The sequence below is a fragment of the Vulpes lagopus genome, chromosome 10 (genome assembly GCF_018345385.1).
Source record: "Vulpes lagopus strain Blue_001 chromosome 10, ASM1834538v1, whole genome shotgun sequence".
Lineage (NCBI taxonomy): Eukaryota > Metazoa > Chordata > Mammalia > Carnivora > Canidae > Vulpes > Vulpes lagopus.
In genome coordinates this window covers 100520624-100542625 of record NC_054833.1, presented here as the reverse complement: position 1 = coordinate 100542625, position 22002 = coordinate 100520624, and the positions used below count along the sequence as shown (strand labels likewise).

Below are 22002 nucleotides of genomic sequence, written 5' to 3'. Positions count from 1 at the left end.
GGAAATGGGGCTAGATGTCTGTCAGGTGAAATAGAGAAGGCTATGAATTTTTTTGTTCCATTTACATTGGTTAGTTACATAGGGTAGGCTAAACTTGTTCAGTTTTTGCACTTGATGGATGCAGGGTAGGGGTGTTCCATTCAAAACTGTGTATTTAGGAAAGCACCCAACCCTTTCCTCATGGAAGAATGTGGTACATGTAGCTAAGATCATCATTCCTCTTCTCCCTAGTCCTGTTCCCAACCCAGTTTGGGGGCGATAATAAGATCAAGGGATCCAAAGCAAGGAGAGTGACAAGGTAGAGAAAGAAGAGGCAAAGAACTAGGTGAGGGAGCGAGGACCAAGGAAACACAGCAGGGAACAGTAAGTAGGAGCGGGGAGCAGTGATACCAATTCGGAGAAGAGAGCTTGGAACAAAGTGAGAGGGGCAGAGAAAAGAGAGAATTAGCAAGGAACAGAAGAGGGACAGGTAGTAGTGAAATCGAGGTCACAAATGTTCCTGCACAGTGCATACAAGTGACAGCACAAGTACACGACAAGTTGCCTTGTTTCTTCTCACAGCTGTGTTCTTCCCACTCCAATGTCCACCTGTATATTCAAGTTCAATTTCCTAGCTTTCAGGAAGTCTAGAGAGTCAAGAACCCGTGGGCAGGAGGCTCATCACAACGTATCCAGATGGGCACAGGCAGGCTCCTCGTGTGGTTTACGCATTGTCAGTTTCTGAGGCGCTGTGCATCCTGGGGGCAAGTAGAGAAGCAGGCATGGTTGTGCACACCTGGGAACAATGTTCTAGTGGCCTCATGAAAAAAAAAAAAAAGTCCTTAGAAAGGACAGGCTTTCCTGGGCTTGTGGGTGGAGCCCGGTACGGAAGTGTTTGTGCAAAGAACGAGATGGCAAAGGTCATGAGATTGATCAACTCAACCCAAATGCACAAGTCCCCACCGGAGACGCCCACTTTGGGATGTGAGCACACTTAGTCTCCTTAGCAGCCCTATAAACAAACCCAAATACCCTTCAGTTCCTTCGAGCCTCTGTAATGAGGATGGAAAAGTATTTGCGTGAGTCCGGGGTCTCGCTTCGTCCCAGGATTCACGACTCCAGAAGCTTAGTCCTGCCTGCAGAGCTGTGTTTTCCTGCCGGTATCTTGCTGGGAATACGGATGTGGGCGGAGTCGGCTCGTTTACCCGGGGACGTCGCCTCGGGCTCTCTGGGCTGGCGTGGGCACTCCGTGGGGCGCGGGTCCCTCGCCGGGCCAAGGGTGCACGCCGAGGCTGGGGCGCATTTTCCTCGACCCACCAGGGCTCCTGGGCTTTTCGGAGCCGGGACCCCGGAACCGCATCGCTCCGCCCGCAGAGCTGTTTCCTAAGACAGGTCCGCCGGGCCTTTGGCAGATCTGGGCAACCCGCGAGCAGCCCGCACGCTGCCTCGTAAGCTCGCCCCGCCCTCTCCACGAGCACGGCCACGGCTCGCGCTACCTTTTCCAGAGGCCGTCGAGCCCGTAGCCTGGACGACCCCCGAGAGGCACGAACACTTCCTACTTCTGAGAAGCCCGCCTCTCGCTTCTGAGCAGCCGAGCCCCATAGGCTGGCCAGTCTGCGCACAGCCCTCCTATTGGAAGCGGGGCCTGTCCGTCAAGCATTTCCTCTCTGCACCGCCCACTCCACCTCGTCCGCTCGCCGTCTCCGCCTCAGTTCCGGGGGAGCACGCCTATTGGCCGCGCACCGGTGTCCACCCCGACCGCGGCTGCGGAAGTCCCCGAGTGAGGAGAGAAATCGGCCCGAGCCTCCGATTGGGCGCGGGGATTTGTCAGTCAAGATTGGGCGGGGGCAATCGCAGCGCAGCGCACTGGATTGGTGGAGACCCGGCGCGGCCGGAGAGGGGGCGGAACCGGTGGGGCAGAGCAGGCTTCTTCTGATTGGCCCACAAAGGGAGGCGGTGCCGCCCTCCGGCTCCGGATTGGCTGAGCGTGAGCCGCGCCCCCGTCACGCCGCCAGCCGGCTGTAGGAGAGGCGGCCCGGCTCGCCTGAGAGCCGTGCGAGCCGGTGCGGCGGAAGGGGCGCACGGGCGGCTCGCCGGGTCCCCGACCAGACGACGTAAACCCGGGAGTGGCACGCGTCGCCTCAACGGTGAGCGGACGCCAGTGGGCGGCGGGAGCCCGGGCTCCGGCGCGGCGCAGAGCGAACCCAGCTCCGCAACCGGAAGTGTGCGGCGTCGGCGCGCACCGGGAAGTGTGGCCGGACGGCAGCCGCACCCGGAAGTGGGATGCTCGGCTGCTCGGGAAGGGATGGTACCCAGCCAGTTGGGATACGGGGTTAAAACAGGTGTTTCTCTCTCTTTAAATGCTGGAGCTCATTAGAACCTCCCTTTTCGGGAAATGTTGGAGGGCGCAAGTATTTGGCCATGTTTTTGCTTGTCTCATCCTGTTGAAACCCGAGGGGAACCGAGCACTAGGGCTGTGTCCAAGGGCCGGGCTCAGCAGAGGCTTTTAAGACGTTCCTTTTGCTGTCACCCTCAATTCCCTTACCCCACAGGGATGTGCAGATGGAGGCTGGAGGAGACACTGCTGCCCCGGCCCCTGGGGACGCGGAGGACCTGGAGGACACGCGGTTCCCCAGTGAGGAGGCTGGAGACGGTGGAGGGGTTCACGAGGACCCGCCGGGTCCTGGAGACGGGGACCTGGAGAAAACAGGTGTGCCCTCCCCTCACGAGGGTCTCGGAAGGAATACCGAGAGGGTGTCACTGTTGGGGGAGGAGAGGGGGGCCAGCGAGGAGCCTTCTGGACTCAGAAAAGTAGTCTAAACCATAGCGGGATCAGTAGGAGGCCATTGTGGACACAGTGTGATTTAAATCATCAGGCAATGAACAGGAAATCGGTGGGTGTCAGTGGATGTTCACTGGGGACTTGGTGTGAGTTCAGGTCTTTGAAGAATCAGAAAGGGATCAGCGGGGGTCAATGAGGGGCAATGGGGATTTAGGATGTTTAGGTCAATGAACGAATGACCCGAAGAAAGTTAATACAGCCGAAGGGGAACTATTCAGAAGTCAGTGTCTTTTGGGGGTAGGGTGTTGTTTAAGTCATTGAGGTGGGAAGGGGGATCAGGGGCAACCAATGCACACTCAGTGTTTATGAGGACTCAGTGGAGGGTTGTTGGTGGCAATCTTTAAGGAACCAGAAATTAGCAGGTGTTAATGGTGATCATTGGTGAGGAGGCAGTGGACATCGGTGAGATTATTTGGAGAGTCGGAGGACCAGTAGGAGGGTCTTTGAAGACCTAGGTGGTTGTGTAAAGGTATTTGGTGGAGACTCAGTGGGAGTCATGGGGAATCAGTGCTCATGGACCACATCAGAATGAGTGGATGTTAGCAGCGGCGTCAGGAAGGATGAGCGGGCATCACTGAGGATAAGGGGGGGGGGTGCTGGCGGTCGTGGTCTTAGTGAATTTGGTAATTATTGGCAAGTAGTGGTAGGTACTGGGAGGCATAGGGATCATTGGGAACATGGGAATCAGTGAATGTCAATCAGAGAATGAGGAAATGTGAGGTCATTGGGATTTTATGGGAAAATTGTTGATAGAATGGTTGTCACTGGGAGATCGGTGGACATTGACTGGAAATGGGAAGGGTGTCAAGGGAAGTCGTGGGTTTCATTGCTGATTGTTAATGATGGCCATGAGGAAGGGTGGTGGAGATCATTATTATAGTCCTGTGTGTTAGTGTATATTATGGTGGGTATTGTAAGGAGGGGAGTGGATTATCAATGAGAATAAAAGGAGATCAGGGAAGTCAGAGGAGGTCGCTGAAGTCCTGGATGTTAGTGGAGATTACCAGTAGTCATTGGGGGAAGGAAGAATGAAATACAAGAGGGTCGGGGAAGGTCATCAAAGTCTTGGCTGTTAGTAGAGGTTAATGGTAGTCATAGTGGGGATGGAATGCACACGTGGTAAAACAGATTGTGTGTCAGGGAAGTCGCCACTGGAGGTCATTTAAGACCAGGTGTTAGTGATGTTAATGCAGGGTCATTGGAATGTTAGTGAACAGCAGTGGGAGTAAACAGGGTGTTAGGGTGCTAGTAGATATTCATGGCTGTCATTGGGAGAATTAGTGGTTATCACCAAAAATATACATGAGTGACCAGAAGAGTCAATGAGGTCATTAGGGATCAGTGAACATCCGTGAGAATAAATAAGGGATTAAGGAGGGGTGGGGCAGGGGAAAGGATTTGAATGAGAGAATGTAGAGATATTAGTGGATGTCATGGTGGCCAATGTGGTGAGTAGATACTAGGAGAATACATGAGGGGTCAGAGATGTTTATAGGGGATCACTGAAGATGAAGATATTAATAATGTTCATTCAGAAGCAATATGGTGCTTTGAAGACTTGGAAGTGGCAGTTACTGAAAGGAGACTAAATACTCTCTAGGGACATAGAGGGTTCAGTAATGACAGTGAGAGATTGGATTGTTGGGGCTTTAGGGGGACCATGTGGAGGTCATTGAAGGGTGGAGGACACACCTGGAGGTGTGTGTCAGCATCAGGGGTCTTTGGGGGGGCTAGTAGAGATTTGGTAGTCCTTGGGCACATGGGGTGAATGGGAGTCCACAGCCAGATGACCCACCAGGAGTTCCCTTTCAGAATCCGAGACGAAGGATCAGCCACCTGGCCTGCTGTCACCACTGCCCCAGTCAGAGGCCCCATCGTGCACCTGTGGGCTTTGGGATCCTGCAGCCTCCGAAAATAGTCCCATGGGGGCCCCTGAGAGTGGCTCTGGGGGCCAGGGTGGGGACCCCAGTGATGAGGACTGGCGCAGCAAGCGAAAGCACGTGTTTGTGCTGAGCGAGGCAGGCAAGCCCATCTACTCAAGATACGGTAGTGTGGAGGCTCTGTCGACGACCATGGGTGTGATGACAGCCCTCGTGTCCTTCGTGCAGAGTGCAGGAGATGCCATCCGCGCCATCTATGCTGGTGAGCAAAGGAGGAGGAGATAGAGCAGGGGATGGTGACTGGGAAAATGACTGGCTGGCCGGCTGGCTGCCTGGGAGACTATCCAGGCAGCCAGGGGTGAGTCCCTGTATGTGGATGGCTGGCCAGGCAACTGTCTGTTGTCTGTCTGTTTGGCCTGCTTGGTTCTGAGTGATTAACTCACCTGGATCTGACTCACTGGCTGGGTACTTCCTTGTTTATCTACAAGCGTGACTTTGAGGGCTCTGTGGCTGAGTTGCGTGCCTCTGGGTTCTGTGTCAGTCCTTTCTCTGTCTTCCCCTGATCCATGCTGTGTGTCTAAGCTGATTCCTTGACCATCACATCATGTCTCTACAAACATCCAAATTCTGCCAAGTTGTCCTTATCCTAGTCCAAGTGTACCATAGAGTGACCATGTGAGCTTGGGCCAGGAGTGTGTGTGTTCAGGGTAAGAGGAGAAGAGCCCCGCCTGACCCCTCCAGTCACTGCTCACCCATCTCTACCCCTTCGCCTCCCTTACCTCCCCCAGAGGACCACAAGCTGGTGTTCCTGCAGCAGGGCCCACTGCTGCTGGTGGCCGTGTCAAGGACTCCTCAGTCAGCAGCCCAGCTGCGGGGGGAGCTGCTAGCTGTGCACGCACAGATCGTGAGCACGTTGACACGTGCGAGTGTGGCCCGCATCTTCGCACGCAAGCAGAACTACGACCTCCGCCGCCTGCTGGCCGGTTCTGAGCGCACACTAGACCGGCTTCTGGACAGTGTGGAACGGGACCCTGGTGCCCTGCTCCTGGGCGCCGTGCGTTGTGTGCCTCTGGCTCGCCCTCTGAGGGATGCACTGGGTGCACTGCTCCGACGGTGCACAGCACCTGGCCTGGCACTGTCAGTGCTGGCGATTGGAGGTCGACTGGTGACGGCAGCCCAGGAGCGGACTGTGTTAGCCGAGTGCCGGCTGGACCCTGCTGACCTGCAGCTGCTGCTCGACTGGGTGGGTGCCCCGGCCTTTGCAGCAGGGGAGGCATGGGCACCTGTGTGCCTGCCCCGCTTCAACCCTGACGGTTTCTTCTACGCCTACGTGGCTCGCCTGGATGCCATGCCGGTCTGCCTGCTGCTGCTCGGCACTGACCCTGAGGCCTTCCATGACATGGCCACCTGCCGGCGCCTGGTTGAAGAGGGCATGCACACCCTTGGTGCCATGCGTGCCCTTGGGGAGGCGGCCAGCTTCTCAAATTTCCCATCAACCAATGCTCCTGCCTACAGTGTGCAGGCTGTGGGGGCACCTGGCCTCCGACACTTCCTCTATAAGCCGCTGGATATCCCCGACCATCACCGCCAGCTGCCCCAGTTTACCAGGTAGGCCCTGACCCTGTGGGCAGTTGGCTAGGCAGGAAAGATTCAGCATCTCATAGACTTGAGGCAGGAGAGAGCCAGGCATTCTCTAGAAGGATGAAATATAATGGGTGTCTGTCTGATGGGGGAGGCTCAACCACCAACCTCAAGGAATCATTTATTCTGGTGAAGAAGAGGGCCCCAGTACTCCAGGAACCCCCTCGTTTGCTGGGGAAGCTGGGCCTCCAACCACTGAGAAACCTCAAGTCTAATGGGGGAGGCTCAGCTCCCTCCTTTAATTGAACTCCCTAGACTAAGGGGAGACAGGCCAGCCAAGAAAGCCTCTCACTGACCTTGGCCTCCCCTCCCTCCACCACTGCAGCCCCGAGCTGGAGGCCCCGTACAGCAGGGAGGAAGAGCGGCAGCGCCTGTCGGACCTGTACCACCGTCTGCACGCACGCCTCCACAGCTCCTCCAGACCCTTGCGCCTCATTTACCATGTGGCCGAGAGGGAGACACTGCTGGCCTGGGTGAGTCCAAGAGGGGTCTGAAAGACTTTATTCCTGACTTCAAGCCTCCTTTTCCTCCACTCTGTCCCCTCTGACCATGACAGGCACCATGAGTCACAGTATGCCTTCGCTTGGGCTAGGCCTTGGCTGGCGGCGCTGTTCCTACCATTACACATGTGTCTTTGAAACACATGAGAATTGCACACTCTACAAGCCTCCTGTACCACTCTTCCTTTCATTGTTACCCCATTAGCAACCAGTATAGTATCTTCGACTTTGAAGAGGTCCCATAAACCACCATCAGTGTGCCCACTGCTTTCCCATAAGCCCTGCCTGTGCATGAGCCCTACTGTTTAGTTTTCCCTCTGGGAGCCCCAGCACTCGTGAACACTACAGGCTTGGTCCCAGGCTGTGCCTTCTACCTGAGTGTCCTCCCCTGAGGTCCTCAGGGCTCCTCTCCTCACTTCCCATGTTGAGGGTCAGCTATTCAGAGAGTTTGGCCAAGGTGACCCCATTGGAAACAGAACCTTCCCCAGGCTCTGCCATTTAGCACACATGTATTAAATCACTTATTGTATGCTTATTGGGTATCAGGCATTGTTCTAACCGCAGGATTTTATTATTTTTAAATTTTCATAACTTTAATTTTCAAGCAATTTTAGACTTGCAAAGATGCTGCAAAATGATACAAATAATTACTATAAGTAGATCTTTCACCTAGTTTCTCCAGACACTAACCATGGGAGCTTATTAAAATCAGGAAATTTGGGCAGCCCCGGTGGCGCAGCAGTTTGGCACCGCCTGCAGCCTGGGGTGTGATCCTGGAGGCCCGGGATCGAGTCCCGCGTCAGGCTCCCTGCATGGAGCCTGCTTCTCCCTCTCCCTCTGCCCGTGTCTCTACCTCTCTCTCTCTCCGTGTCTATGAATAAATAAATAAAATCTTAAAAAAAAAAAAAAAAAAAGGAAATTCACATCAATACAACTAATCCACCGACTTAATTCAGATCTCACCAGTTGCCCCACTAATGTCCTTTCACTGGTCCAGAAGCCAGCCTAGGATCATAGGTTGGTTTATCTATTGTTATCTCCTTAGTCTTGTTTATTCTAGAATCCTCTCTCAGTCTCTTTTTTTTCTGACATGTGCTTGGCACTTTTGAAAAGTACCAGCTAACTAGTTTGTACGATGTCCCTTAACTTAGGTTTTTCTAATATTTTATCTTGACTGAATTAAGGTCATGCATTTTTTGGCAAGAATATCCAAGGAGTGAATGATGTGCTCTTCTCTGCATCTGATCAGGAGATCCACGTTGTCAGTTTGGCCCATTGTTGATATAATCTAGATCACTTGGTTAAGGTGGGATCTTCCAAATTTCTCTACTATAAAGTTAGTGTTTTCCCCCTTTATAATTAGTAAATATCTTGTGATTTTTGTCAGGTTTCTCTTTTACATCATATCTTCATGCACTCATTTTAATATCCATGATTCTTGTCTGCAATAGTTACTACTCTGGTGTTTGCCAGGTAGTGACTTTTGAACTCCATCATCCATTCTAGGCATATTGGTTGAGATTCTACTACTATACAGAAGAACTTTTCCTCCCTCTATTTATTTGTTGAATTTTTAATTTTATATCAGTATAGCCTCATGGATTTTTCTTTAACTCATTTGTTCATATAAAAGCCTTTTCTGTCATTTACTTTGGTACATGACAAAAGTATCTCAAGTTAGCCAACTGGCCCCTGTGTCTTTCTGATACATCTCCATCACTATTTGAGCATTCCAATTTTCTGGCACAGATATTCCAGGCTCATCAAGTGCTTTCTCTATGCTAGTCCTGGAATCAGCCATTTGTCCAAGGAGCCCTTGTAGTGAAGAATGGCATTTCAAAACCAAAATATGGTAGGCCTAGGATTTTAAATTGAGTTGTCAGGGGATGATTCCCTGAAGAGATGGTATCTAAGGGGGAGGTGGCAGGCCATGTGGGTGTCTAGAGCGAGAGTACACCTGGCAGAGGGAAAGAACTGAGCAGATGCTGTGAGGTGAGACAGAACCTGGCTATCTTTGAGGAATAGCAAGGAGAGGTTAGAGTGCTGGAGGAGAGTGAGCAAGGGGGAGAGCAATGACAAGTGATACAGAGAGGTATAGTGACCTGGTCAAGTTAAGGTCTCTCTGGTTCGTATATTAAATTGAATTAATCCTCAGATTATGCCCAGACTACAAAGAATGGTAACAGGTATGGGGAGCTTAAAACCTTATATACAACAACTGCTCAGTAAATGTTAACCATTGTTGTTACACCTGGTCCACAGATGAGCAAACTGAGATCCAGGGAGTACACACACACACACACACACACACACACACAGCCAGCATTATCCAATTGAAGTCACTAGATCCAGCAAATTCCTTGGCCTAGCTGAAAACCCCTAGCCCACCATGACAAAATATTAGTTTACCTATTAGACCAGTGACCAGGTAGCACAAGGTGGGAACCCTTGCCAGATGTGTTTTCCAAACCAGAGACAGGCATGGGGCTTGGGTGGGGTGGACAGGACTGGGCATGGCCAGCTCTGGCCCAACTGACTGACTCTTCTAAACTTGCAGGTGACTTCCAAATTTGAACTCTATACCTGCCTCAGCCCCCTGGTGACAAAGGCAGGTGCCATCTTGGTAGTGACCAAACTCCTGCGCTGGGTGAAGAAAGAGGAGGATCGACTCTTCATTCGGTACCCACCCAAGTACTCCACACCCCCACCAGCCCCAGCTGCTTCCACAGACCAGCCTTCCCATAATGGCTTATTCACTGGATCTTGAGAAGCAGAGTTCTCAGGTTGGGCAATGCTGAGAACCACTACCTTAGGCTTTTACCTTCTGTCTCCACCCTGGAAATGGGGCAGGAGGCACAGAGGACAGTCTGTTTCCACAGCTCTGTCATGCTCTACCACCTCTGGGGCAATCCTTAGGCCTTCCTCTGCCTTCCTCTCCCTCTGCCTCACCTCCTCCACTTGGATGATGTTCGCCTCTGTCAGGGGCTATCTCCTCCAGTCCTGGTACCACACCCCCTGTCCTGCATCAGGAGTCTGCGTCCTTGATGGGCTCTCAGCCCTGAGTGTCCAGGGCTGGCCAGGGTCCCGCTGAGTGGTCCACAGGGGCTCTGGAACTGGGAATGCATGGCGGGCCTGTGACTGGAACCAGCTTGGAGAGTTTCAGCAAGAAACAGTACATAAAAGACCTAAATTCAGTTCCTACAAGGACATTCCTTTGCCCTTCACATACTCCATCTTAACCCTGTCAGAAGTGGCCCCCATCAGTGTAACCTGCTACTGACACCAGTGAGCGCGTGGCCTCCAGAGCCTCCCTCGAGGACAGAGCACCTGACTTCACACGTGGCTGAGATCAGACTTTCTGTGTGGAAGGTGCACTCGGCTTTGAAGGCTCTTTGAACTCCACCGTGAAGTGCAGAAAACCTCGCATAGGCGGTTATGCTAGGATTTGTGAACGAAAGGGGACTCGAACTCTTGGGTACCACCGCAAAGCACATGTGCATTTGTCCCAGACTTCCACAACCTGCACCACACAGCACCCTAGAAAAAGGCCTCCCCAGAGTTTGTATGCGCGTGCCCAGCGCTCCCTCCTCGACCCATTTGTGTTTTCCCTGCACTGGAGCTGGTGGGCCTGGGGGGCGTACGCATGCGCGCTGCCACCGGCTCAGGGCCACCGGCTCAGGGCCGCGGGGCCGCTCGGCTGGAGCTGAAGCCTTGCTCCTGTGCTGGTCAACCGACCGGCGGGCGCGCAGTGCACGCATGCGCACCGCGCAGCCTGGGGGGGGGGGGGGGGGCTCGCACAGCCGGGTTTGGTTGGTTGGTTGGGTTTTTTGTTTTGTTTTTAGCAGTAGTCATCCAAGGCGCACGCCAGCTCAGGCCCCCGTTGGGGAATGGCGGGCAAGTTGGAGTCCTTGAGAATGGAGGCCCCCGACGTCGTGGAGGAGGCTGAGGAGGCTGAAGGTAGTGAGGGCGAGCCGGCCTCTTCCCGGCCAGAGCAGGAGGGAGGGAGCCTGTGTCCCGTTACAGTTATGGGAGGTAAAAGAGCAGTACTAAGAAATAAGCATTTAAGCTTTTTATTTAAAAAAAAAAAAAAAAAAAAAAAACTTCACCAAAGGGGAGGCAAATAACGTGCATATTCTCATCATTCAGATTAACTCCACTTTATCAGGCACATTGGCTTAAGTGTTTGGAAGAAACAACTAGATATTTCAGTATGCATTTCTTCAAACAAAAAGGGGGCTGGACGTTGTCACAAAAATCACCCTGCTCCTGCCACACCGAGGAAACGCAGCAGTAATTCCCCCAGTATCACTTCACACCCAGCCCATGTCACATTTTTCGTGGACTCTAAGTCCACGAGACTTAAGAATCGAGAATGGCCTCTGCCACGGACGGCTTCTTTTCTATGGGGCCCTTTGTCCATAATGACATCCACAGCCTATTGCCCTAAAGATGATTAGAGATTACTGCGGAGCTTGAAGAAGAAACCTTCCCAATTCGGTGATCCACTGCTATGCCACTAACTTTTTTTTAACTGTAGACATTTTTGGAATGTACCAAAGTACAGCATGGTGAAGGCCCATGTACCCATCACTCTTGTTTCAGCAGCTCTGGACTGTGCCCTCCTTTGATCTATCTTTGTACCCCCTTCCTGCACACTCTTTAAACTACTGTATTAATAATAATATTTGGACTGCATCTTTCCGGATCTATCTATGCAGACATCAACAATAATTATGATTGTTCACTTGTTTATTGTTACTTCCCCAGCACTTAAAACAATGCCTGCTTGGCATGTAGTAGGTGCTCAGTATTTATTTTTTTTTTGGTAAGAATAATAAGTGTCACACGGCAAGCTCTCTTAGGTTAGGGTTACCCATCAAGGGCCAGCTTCCATCAAAGGATAGGCAGGAAGAAGACAGATGCAAATAGATCTCATTTATTGAGCACTTCCTATAGCACTTAAGATAGTCGCAACTATGCTAAAAACCATTTTAGTGTCAAGCTTTCAAATTAGTCAAAATTGAAGTTATGATTAACTTCACCAGCAATGGAGAACATTGAAAAGTATATAAGTTACCATTTCTAGCCCCTTGGAAATGGCTTTAAAAAGATAGGGATAAATCTAGTATTGATTACTCTGTAGGGAAGCAGACTCTCTTGCCTCACTCAGAACTGACCAGTAAAGGCTTTGCTAGAAGCAGTTTGGCAGAATATTTTTAGCGTCTAAAATGCTATTCCATATCTTTAGTCACCATGCTTGGTAATCATAGGATATGCAGATGTGTGGACTATGAAGGATCACTGGAATGTTGTTAGAAGCAAAACACAAGGAGCAATCGGAAATGTCTAGATTTAGATATACCCATGCCCACTGTGGAATGCCTGGTGGACTTTTTTTTAAGCAGTTGGAAAAAAATAAGATAAACATTTTTTAAAGAGTAAGATCATGGTTTATTGACAAAGAATGAGTTTCAAAAATGATCATACTTTCATGAGAGAAAAGCAAGTTGGGATTTAAAAAAAGTAAAAGAGGGGCAGTGTCAACTAGAGCCCCAGATATATTGCACAGAACAATGTCTAAAGGCCTAACTAATCACTCACCACAAGGGACTTATATTTTTAGGAGCGTGCAAAGGTGGAGGCATTTTTGTGATTTTTTAAAAGATTTTTTTCTTTCAGGAAAATGTAGTGCTATATAATGTTTAAATAGAGAAAGTGAAATTTTGAAAGGCATCTGAGGATCATATATTAATATTGATCGATATTAACATCCCAATTTTGATGGTTATACTGTGGTTACCTGGTAGGGTCCCCTTGTATATAAGAAATATACACTGGAATATTAAGGAATAATGGGCCATGATGTCTGCAATTTATGGTACAGAAATGCTTACAGATGAGAAATCCAATACGCAGGCAAATAGCACTGTGGCCTTTTTCTACCACTTTTATGTACATCTGGAATTATTTCAAAATAAAATATTAAAAGGGATTCATGCTGTACAGGCTGTTTTGTAATATGGATTTCTCAAAATTATCAAGATGTCAGTTGGGTTATTTAAGATTTACTGATCACTCATGATGACTAGGACTAGAAATGGAGAGGAAAAACACAGATAGATAGAGCTTTTGCAGAAATAGTTACAAAAGCTGGCTGTAAAAGCCATGGGGACTCGAGATCACGATCCAAGCCGAAATCACATTGTCTGGGCACTGGATGATATTACATGATGATTGTTAATCTTGTCAGTGTGATTACAGGATTGGAGACATCTAAGAAAATGTCCTCAAGTAGCTGAGACTCTTAATGAGATAGTTGGGCATGAAATGACATAAAGCATAGGGCTTGCTTGAAAATAGCACGGGCAAAACAGCTGAAGCAAATATGCGTGAATATTAAGAGTCGTCAGATCTTAGCCATGCATAATCAAAGTTCATCATGGTGTCCTCTCTACTTTCATGTGTGTTTGGAAATTTTCATATGAAATATAACAAAACAAATAATTACAGATACTTCCCCTTGTTAATAAAGTAGCTTTAATTGTTTCATTTCCAAATATTACGAGTATTATAAAAATTAAAAAGTCTCAAGAAGTACAGAACCTATTATTAGTGATTTTATTGGAGAAAGGCAGTAAGATTTAGGGCCAAGGAGAGAAGGGGAAGTTTCATTTCTAACTTCACATATTTCTGTAGTGTTTGAATGTTTTTTGGGTAAGAAACTAAAAACAGGAATACATGAAATACGCTTTACTAAAAGGTCTGAGTATGTTCATCAAACTGTTGACAGTATTTACCTCTGGGGAGGGGAGCGGCTTATTGAAGAAGGGGCTGTTGCTGAGAAGAAGCTTTTACTTTTTAGTCCATGTTTTTCTACATTTGTTTATTCTGGAATTAAAAATTCAAATGAAAATCAAATTAATGCATACTAACTTACAGATGATTTCAAACAAGACATGTAAAGAAAGGGGATCCCTGGGTGGCGCAGTGGTTTGGCGCCTGCCTTTGGCCCAGGGCGCGATCCTGGAGACCCGGGATCGAATCCCACGTCGGGCTCCCGGTGCATGGAGCCTGCTTCTCCCTCTGCCTGTGTCTCTGCCTCTCTCTCTCTCTCTGTGACTATCATAAATAAATTTTAAAAAATTAAAAAAAATAAATAAATAAAAAGACATGTAAAGAAAGTAAATATGGCACCAAACATTTTAACAAAACTTAATAAGCTTAGGTTAAAAACCCCTGACCTACAACATGATTTTTTTTAAGACGTGTTTATTTACTTGAGAGAGAGTGAGAGAGAGCAGGTGTGGGAAGGAGAGGAAGATGGAGAGAAAGTCTCAAGGAGGCTCTGCGCCAAGTGTGGACCTGAGATCATGACCCAAGCCAAAACCAAGAGTCAGACACTTAACAAACTGCACCACCCAGGTGCCCCTATAACATGATTTTTAGTGGCTGCAAAAGATTTCATCCTATAAATGTGCTGTAGTTACTAAAATATCTTTAGGTTGCTTCCATTTTTTAAGATTAAAAACAATGAACAACTTCCCCACCATTACTTATTTCCTTGAGATAGATTCCTAAATATGGAATTTATGATCTAGAGGATTTGAATAGTTTTTTGATATTTATTACCAAAAAGCTTGAAATGTAATCATGGTTTTGCCTATCAGATTGGCAAATGATGACATTAGAAAGCATATGTGGCTGTTAAGGATACGAGGAAGGAATCTTTTGTGGGCATCCTTGAAACAGGTGGAAAACAAGTTCATAAATCTAGTCAAATTTAGTAATACACATGCTCTTTAATCCAGCAGGTGGCCTAGGAGGAATTTGTGGGGGGTTTTTTAGTTGTTGTTATAATTTTAAAAGTAATGCAGGCTAAAAAGAGAAAAAAAAAAGTAATGCAGGCTCATGTTAAATACATACGGAAGTATATATGGTGAAAAGTGTCTTTGAGTCAGGATCTGATAAGGTCTTTTCCTTACAGTTGAATGATAGATGTGTCAAGTCCCTTTGATTTACTAGTTTCCCCCTCCCTCTTTTTTTTTTTTTTTTCTTTGCGATCTATTGAAGAAACCAAATTGTCCTGTGGAGTTTCCCAGCATCTGCATCCCCATGGTATCATTTAACATGTTTCTTTTTCTCCCCCTTTTATTTCTTCTGAATTGGTATTTAGGTAAAGAAACCTGGTAAGATTCCTGGACTGTTTTGTTTTGGTTTGGTTTGATTTTTGGCAAGAATCCTTCATAAGCGGTATTGTCTTCTTCCATGAGGAGGCTCATAACATCTGGTTGTCTCTTTTTGTTGCTAGCAACAACCATTTCCTACACCCATCAGTTCTTTAAAAATTTGCAAATTGTGGCCTGTCATGATTTTTTAAAAATTCATATGCAATCTTTCTGCCCTACCGCATCACTTAGAACTTCATATTGATTTTAAACAGCAGCAGCAGCAGCAGCAGCAAAAGTGCATCCCCTCCTTTCACCCTGAATTTCATTTCACTAAGGGGATGCCTGTGGTGTTCTCTGACTTCTTAGGAGAAGTTGACCCTTAGTTCTGACTCATCCAGCACACATCATAAACCTCAGGGGCAAGGAACGAGGTCTTACAGCAGCCCTGCTCTGGCTGGAAACCTAGCCCTCAGCCTGTCCTCAGTTCCAGCTCAGGGGCTCCCCAGAACTCACTGTGCCTTTTCTTCCTCCCTTCCCAGATAGGCCTGGACCTTTCCTCCATCCTATAATTCTGGTTTTCATCTCTGCAGGGCAGACCAAGTCTTTGAAGATGACTGAAGACTTGCTGGCAATGGTGAAAAAGCTGCAGAAAGGTCATGCATCTCTTTGTGTCTGAGGCTCAGTGTGGGGCTTTGAGGCAGGCAGATGTGGTTCAAACTGAGTCCCCTTAACTCACAACCTGAGAAATTATCCCATTGTGCATTCTCCCCCTTATACAGTTTAATTCTTTGAACCAAAAGAACAGCTTCAAAATTCAAGAAGTATTAAGGGGACAGAAAAGCCTACTCTCTTACACATGCACTTGCCATCCGTGTCCTTGGCCCAAGGGATAGCAGCAACTATTTTTAAAGTCTTAGGTTTTTTCCCAGAGATTAGAACATATACATATTGTCCTCCCTTTTTATATACAAACAGCAAATATCAATTGAAATGACTGCACTTGCTTCGCTTGTTGAGGGGGCCTAGGAGCCAGCCTACATCTGGGTGGGGGCAGAGTGCTGGCTAGGTTTGAGGTTTGGCCCCCAGCCCAGCAACTTAAAATACTATGATCCATTGGTCTGTTTGATCTGTTCCAAATAAAAGAGAACCCTCTTCCTCCAGCCCTGCACACTCATGACTACCTGGAGGAGTGCATTGGGGTTACTGCCTAGGCTAAAATTAGGTAGAGAAATTACAGGACTGGAAATGCAGAGTGACCATGACATTCTCGAGTAAAATGAAGACCCTCAGGAGTGTAAGTCATAATCAGCACCTTGGAGAGCATTCACTCTCCTAGCAGTCTCAGGAGATAGACTTGGTGGCCTCAGAAAATCAAGGGCTTGAGTTTATTAACTCCAGAACTCCAGTCAGAGTTGGTAGTGAGACCCAGCAAGGGTTGGGAAGCTTTTGCCCCAAATCTGTGCTGCTGACCTTGAAGCCAGAGAGAGATGAGAAGGAAGTCTTCTCCATAACAGAGCCCAAAAATTGGGACTGTAAGAAGCTAGAGATGGTTCCCTAAAGAGAGCATGATCTCTCCATCACTGGAAAGCTTGAAAGTTGCCACCCACGAGATGAAAACAGCATTGTCCCCATTTCTCAAATGAGGCCAATACCAGAGTCAGATGGGCAGTGACTGCCAGGCTTTTAACAGGGTGGAGATCACTGTCTCTCACTTCACTCAAAATTACATCTAGAAGCCTCCACCATGTCATGTCCCAGGAGGCCCTGTGTGATCTGTCAACCCCACTTTCCCCTACCTTGCCTCCTGGTACTTTCACCTTACTCATTAAACTCACATCAGCCTTCCCCCCGCCCCGCCCCCACCAGCCCCTTAGCCATTACTTTGGGCATGTGCGTTACTCAATCCCACTGCTGGGGCTTTGTACTTGTCCCTCTGCCTGGCACGGTCTCCCTACTCCCCACCCGACAAAACTGCAGGTTTTCAGGTAGGGCCCTTCCATATCAAGCACCTTCTACCCTTTCACCCTTGAACCCCTTGCTTCACTTTATTTCCATCTGCAGCAGTTATCGCCACCCACATTGATAGCAAATATCTTTGCCCAATGTCTATCCCACCAGTGCAAAATGGAAGCCCTTGCAAGGGCCCCTTACAGAGCCCAGCACACAGCAGGCACTCAATAAATGCGTTTTGATTGCTAGTATCAGAGACACTGTGCCAACACTCACCCATCTCTATCTGCCTTAGACAGCCAGGCATCTGTCTTCTCTGGCTCAATCTTTCTTTCATGCTGCAGAGGGAAGCCTGGAACCACAAATTGAAGACCTGATTAACCGGATTAATGAGCTTCAGCAAGGTAAACTCCAGGACCTACACTTCCTAGCTAGCCAGGAAGTACCTGGACTTTGAATGCCTCCACTGCCTCATCTATAAAGTCCAGGCACCTTCACATTGATGAAAGAGGAGTGTGCAGTGTCATAGTGTGCAAGAGAATAGCAAAGTTAGAAGCTGCACTCACACAAAGTCTTCTTCTCTGCTTTTGCCCAGCAAAGAAGAAATCCAGCGAGGAACTGGGAGAAGCCCAAGCTCTCTGGGAGACCCTGCATAGGGAATTGGACTCCTGTAAGTGGGACCAAAAGAGGGACCCACAGATCTTATGAGCACCGCCAATGTTCTCTGTACGCCTCAGAGCTTTGCATTGGCTCTTCCCTCCATCTGCAATGCTCTTATCTGTATGATACCGATTGTCTCTTTGCTATCGCAAGTCACGTTTCAGCTCTTAGCCCAAACTTTATTCTAACAGATCTACCTTGACCACCCCATCTAAATATGGATTACCACCTTCCCTCTGTCACTCCCACTCCCCGGCGGGATTTGTTTCTTCAGAGCCTTTATTTCCACTTGACATAGTGTATTTATTTCTAGGCATCTCTCCCATTGGTATAAACCCCCGTGCATTCTGCAAGGGCTTCACTCCTTTGTCATTTACAGAGAATGTGCATCAAGATGGTCCCCAATGGGAGATGGTTGAGGGTGGCAAGAAAAAATACCTCCCCTGCCCTGGCACTGTACCATACGTTCTGTAACTTTGATATGCCTTTACATGAAGTTGCAATGGGGGCACAGAATGTGACCTCTGGAGGCTCAAAGTGTCACTGTTTTCCAGTGAATGAAGAGAAAGTGCATCTAGAGGAGGTCTTGAACAAAAAGCAAGGTATTTATCAGCTGCTCTGTCTTCATTGTTCTACCCCCATTCTACCCACAAGAGACCACATTTCCCAGAACAGCTAGAGGAGTCCCACTGAAACCTGAGTCAGGGTGTTTCGCTCTCTGCTCAGACCTCTCCCTTGGCTGCCACCTGACTCAAAGACAGTAAAGGCCCCCAAGTGCCCTCCAATGTGTGATACGATGTGGGGCCCATTACCTCCACCCAATCTTGAATCCCCAAGAGTTCACACAGGCTACCTTGATTCCTCTTCCTACAGAGGCACTGAGGATCCTCCAGTTGTACTGCCAAAGGAAGGAAAGTGGAGCTAATAGGTAAGAAGTCCTGCTCAATTTTTCCTCAACCTGAAGGAGGAGGGAGCAAGAGCTAGGGAAAATATACTCTGGACATACACTTTTCATTTTTTCTTTCCATAAAATAGAGTAGTTAGACAAGAGACTTCTCTGCTCATCTTTGATATCAGATGATGGTGTTGAGGTTAAGTCACTCATTTTATCATTCATTATTCATTTCTTTATTAAATAAATTTCACTCACTGGTATTATTCTAAATCATTTTCTGTTGATTATTCATCTTTTCTACCATCCATTCATTTGTTTATTTATCTACCCATTTAGGCCCCCAGTCATCCACTTACTCACCTGTCCACCCACTCACCTATTCATCCACACATCTATGTAATCATTTCCCAGACAGGCATTATGTCTCCAGCTTTCCAACCAGTCTTCCATCCATCCAATCATCCACTCATCCTCTCTCCATCTTTCCAACCACCCATTCGTCTAGCTGATCATTTTTTCACCCAGTCATCCATCCAGACATCTATCCATCCTTCCAGCAATTCATTTCTTTGTCCAGCCATCATCCCTCCACTCATCATTTCTCCAACCAGCCGTTGTGTCTTCAGCCAGTCATTCACCCATCAGTTATTGTCCATCCAACCACCTATCCATCCATCTCTCCATCCTTCGAACCTTTCCTTAACACGTACTTGTAACCAGAGGTCTCACACCCTGGTGTACCATGATTTTAACTATGTGGGAAACCTGATGATAAAGTAGGTGTATGCTTAACTACACTACACCACACAGACTGTCTGATGAGCAGTTTATGTCCATTTTTCTACCTAATCCTCACATTAATTATAGGATTTAAGGACTACTGTTACCCTCCCACCACTATCACCATTTTTCATATGAGGAAACAGATCCAGACTTGCTAAGTAACTTGTCCAGGGTCAGAGTGGAATAGCAGATCTAGGACTCAAGCTGAGACTTCAGAATCTATTAAGCTAAACTACTATACCCCTCACAGAGGTTTCTCGGGAAGGCATAGTTTGATGAGGGACAGGATGGACGGGTGATCATCTCAATAGAGGCCCATAGAGTTGCACATCCAGTCACAGGAGAAAGGACAATGATGAAAGTTGTGAACAGACCACTGCCATTTCCCAATCCTGCTGAAGGAAGTGAGGGCTTATTCAGAGATACGACTAAGAGTTGTCTTTCTCCTTCCAGGAAGAACATGTTGCAGGACTGCACAGAGCAAATTTCTATCCATAACTCTCAGGTCACAGAGAATTGCAGACAGAGGAAGCTGGGGTAACTGCTGGGGTAACGCTGGTCTATGGCCCAGTGTGGTGCTGGTTGAACATGGGAGTGGGGCTTGCATCAGGGAGTCTGTTGGAAGAGGAGCTATTGGAACCAAGGCTTGGAGGAAGAAGCCCATAAAGGGGATCCTAGGAGAGGGAGCACAGGGCAAAGATCCAGAGGACTCCCAGAGGACTCCCCAGACTGGGCCAGGCTGGCTGTCAGTCCTACCATGTATCCTCTCATTCCTCGGTCTTCGCCTGTAGGTTGCATGTTGAAGAACAGCTGGAGAATTTGATGGGCCAGCACAAGGAACTCTGGGAATTCCACGTGAGCCATCCTCATTGTCTCCAATCACAGCCCTTCCTCTCCTGGTTTCAGTATCTCCACTGAGTGACTCACTGTCCACCCACTGCTCACCCCAACTCCATGGGATATTCCTTGACTCCTCTTCCTCTTACCCACCTACTAAACTTTTCAGCTTTTACCTTAAATCTAGCCACCTCTTACCATGTCCCGTTGCCATGCCCGGCATCTTTGCCCAGATTGTTGCTAAGCATCCTGCTTCCTTCCTACTCACCTCGAGTTTGCTCCCCTTGCAATGGCAAATGGGAATATTGAAGCCATGGTCTGATCATTCCTTCATTCAACTAATGAATAAAGGAAGAGAAAGTGAGGAGATAAAGGGGTCGACTATTTGCTGTCCCCAGGATGGCGGGGGGCAGGGAAGGCATACTCAGACTCTAAACAAAAAGATAAGTGGATCATGTAATGTCAGGGGAAGGTCTCTGAGCAGGTGACATCTGAATGCAGACATAAAGGAGGAAAACATGCAGGTATCTTGGTGCAGATGTTCCTGTTAGAAGGAGAGGCCCATGCCAAGGCCCTGAGGCTGAAGCCTGCCCGGGTTATTTGTAGGAGAGCAAGGGAAGCGGGTGGAGGATGAGGGAAATGAGAGATTTTGGAGGTACCCTGGGACGTGGAGAGCTTCTGGAGAGGAAATGCGTCCCCATCACCACCAGGCCAAGCTGGAACTGCACATCGAGGTAATAGTTGAATGAATGGATGACATAATTCGGGTAAGGGGACAGACGGACGGACAGGTCTCCTCTCTCGCAGATGCTGAAGCAGCGACTGGCCTGGGAGATCCGTGCTCTGCAGAGCAGCAGGGAGCAGTTGCTCACCGAAGGTGGGGGCCGGTGGGGGCCGGTGGGGCCGGGTGGGGGGCGCCGAGCCCGCGGGAGCCGCCGGGGACCTGACGCCCCGGCCGCCCGCAGAGAGCCGGGCCCGGGCCAAGCTGGAGGACGTGGAGCGGCGGCTGAGCTCGGCGCCCGGGGCCCGGGGCGTCCAGGCGGTGGACGACGGGTGAGAGCGGCGGGGAGCCCGGGCTGAAGCCAGGAGCCAGGGGGCGGGGAATGGGCCGGCCCGGGAGGGGGGCCGCGGGGCCTCTGGGGCGGCGCTGCTCGTCTGAGGTCCCGGCGGTCCTCCCCGCGCCGCCCCACCTGGTCCTCTTCTTCCTCCCCGCGCCCGCCGCTCTCCAGGCTGAAGGCGCAGCCCGAGGAATTCGGGGGGCAGGGTCCTGCCCAAGCGCACTGCGCCCCAAAGCACCGAGCCTGCGAAGGAGCGGTAGGGAGCCTGGCGATGGCGGCGAGGGGTGCCCTCGGGGCCCCCGGAGAGCGTCCGTGGGGAGCGGGGCGCGGGGGGCGCGGGGGGCGCGGGGGGCGCGGGGGGGCACGGGGGGCACGGGGGGGCAGCGGCCGCCCGCGCCCTGACTCGCGGCCCCCGCAGGCTGGCTCGGGCCCCGGCGCCCCCCGCGACGACCTGCAGCCGCGCCCAGAGCAGTAGGACCCGCCCGGGCCCCGCGCCCCGCGCCCCGCGCTCGCCCAAAGGCCGAGAAATAAAGGCAAGATTCGGCGCTTCCTCCCCTCCCGCCTGAGTCTGTGCCCGGCGCGGGGGCGGGCCTCGGCCGGCTCGGGAGGCTCGGGAGGCTCGGGCGCCGCCGCAGCACCCCACCTCCGCCGCCCCACCCCGTCCTGTCTGTCCGCCAGCAGGCGCCAAGGGGAGCGGGCAGAACCCACGTCGGGGCCTGTCCGTGCCGTGGTCCGGAGGCCCGCCCAGCCTCCCCGGGCGCCGGCAGCCCCCGACTCCCTCTACCCCTCAACCCCCCTGCTCCCCCCAC

The 22002-nt window shown here is 49.8% G+C and overlaps 2 protein-coding genes across 4 annotated transcripts; both read left to right on the top strand.

Annotated features, from left to right (window-relative positions):
• Window positions 1-1993: 1993 nt before the first annotated feature.
• On the top strand, window positions 1994-11537 carry MON1B (MON1 homolog B, secretory trafficking associated). 3 transcript variants are annotated; one of them, XM_041772396.1, is made up of 6 exons: window positions 1994-2126; window positions 2532-2689; window positions 4634-4963; window positions 5490-6309; window positions 6668-6815; window positions 9400-11537. In XM_041772396.1, exons 2-6 carry the CDS (start codon window positions 2542-2544, stop codon window positions 9607-9609), a joined length of 1656 nt encoding a protein of 551 aa, XP_041628330.1. In that variant the 5' UTR covers window positions 1994-2126; window positions 2532-2541; the 3' UTR covers window positions 9610-11537. The 3 variants fall into 3 exon arrangements, with proteins under 3 accessions (XP_041628330.1, XP_041628331.1, XP_041628329.1); XM_041772397.1 differs by lacking the exon at window positions 1994-2126 and adding an exon at window positions 2141-2321; XM_041772395.1 differs by lacking the exon at window positions 1994-2126 and having other exon boundaries at window positions 2329-2689.
• SYCE1L (synaptonemal complex central element protein 1 like) lies at window positions 10730-21215 on the top strand. The gene is made up of 8 exons (XM_041773046.1): window positions 10730-10799; window positions 15601-15663; window positions 17305-17364; window positions 17556-17630; window positions 18175-18222; window positions 18494-18548; window positions 20090-20153; window positions 20943-21215. Exons 1-8 carry the CDS (start codon window positions 10730-10732, stop codon window positions 21213-21215), a joined length of 708 nt encoding a protein of 235 aa, XP_041628980.1.
• Window positions 21216-22002: the final 787 nt, after the last annotated feature.

Coding starts and splice junctions, on each gene's coding strand:
- MON1B (XM_041772396.1), top strand. CDS start 2,542: ATGGAGGCTGGAGGAGACACTGCTGCCCCGGCCCCTGGGGACGCGGAG. Junction 2,690..4,633: donor CGGGGACCTGGAGAAAACAG/GTGTGCCCTCCC, acceptor GTTCCCTTTCAG/AATCCGAGACGAAGGATCAG. Junction 6,816..9,399: donor GGGAGACACTGCTGGCCTGG/GTGAGTCCAAGA, acceptor CTAAACTTGCAG/GTGACTTCCAAATTTGAACT.
- SYCE1L (XM_041773046.1), top strand. CDS start 10,730: ATGGCGGGCAAGTTGGAGTCCTTGAGAATGGAGGCCCCCGACGTCGTG. Junction 10,800..15,600: donor GGAGGCTGAGGAGGCTGAAG/GTAGTGAGGGCG, acceptor TCATCTCTGCAG/GGCAGACCAAGTCTTTGAAG. Junction 18,223..18,493: donor GGTCTTGAACAAAAAGCAAG/GTATTTATCAGC, acceptor CTCTTCCTACAG/AGGCACTGAGGATCCTCCAG.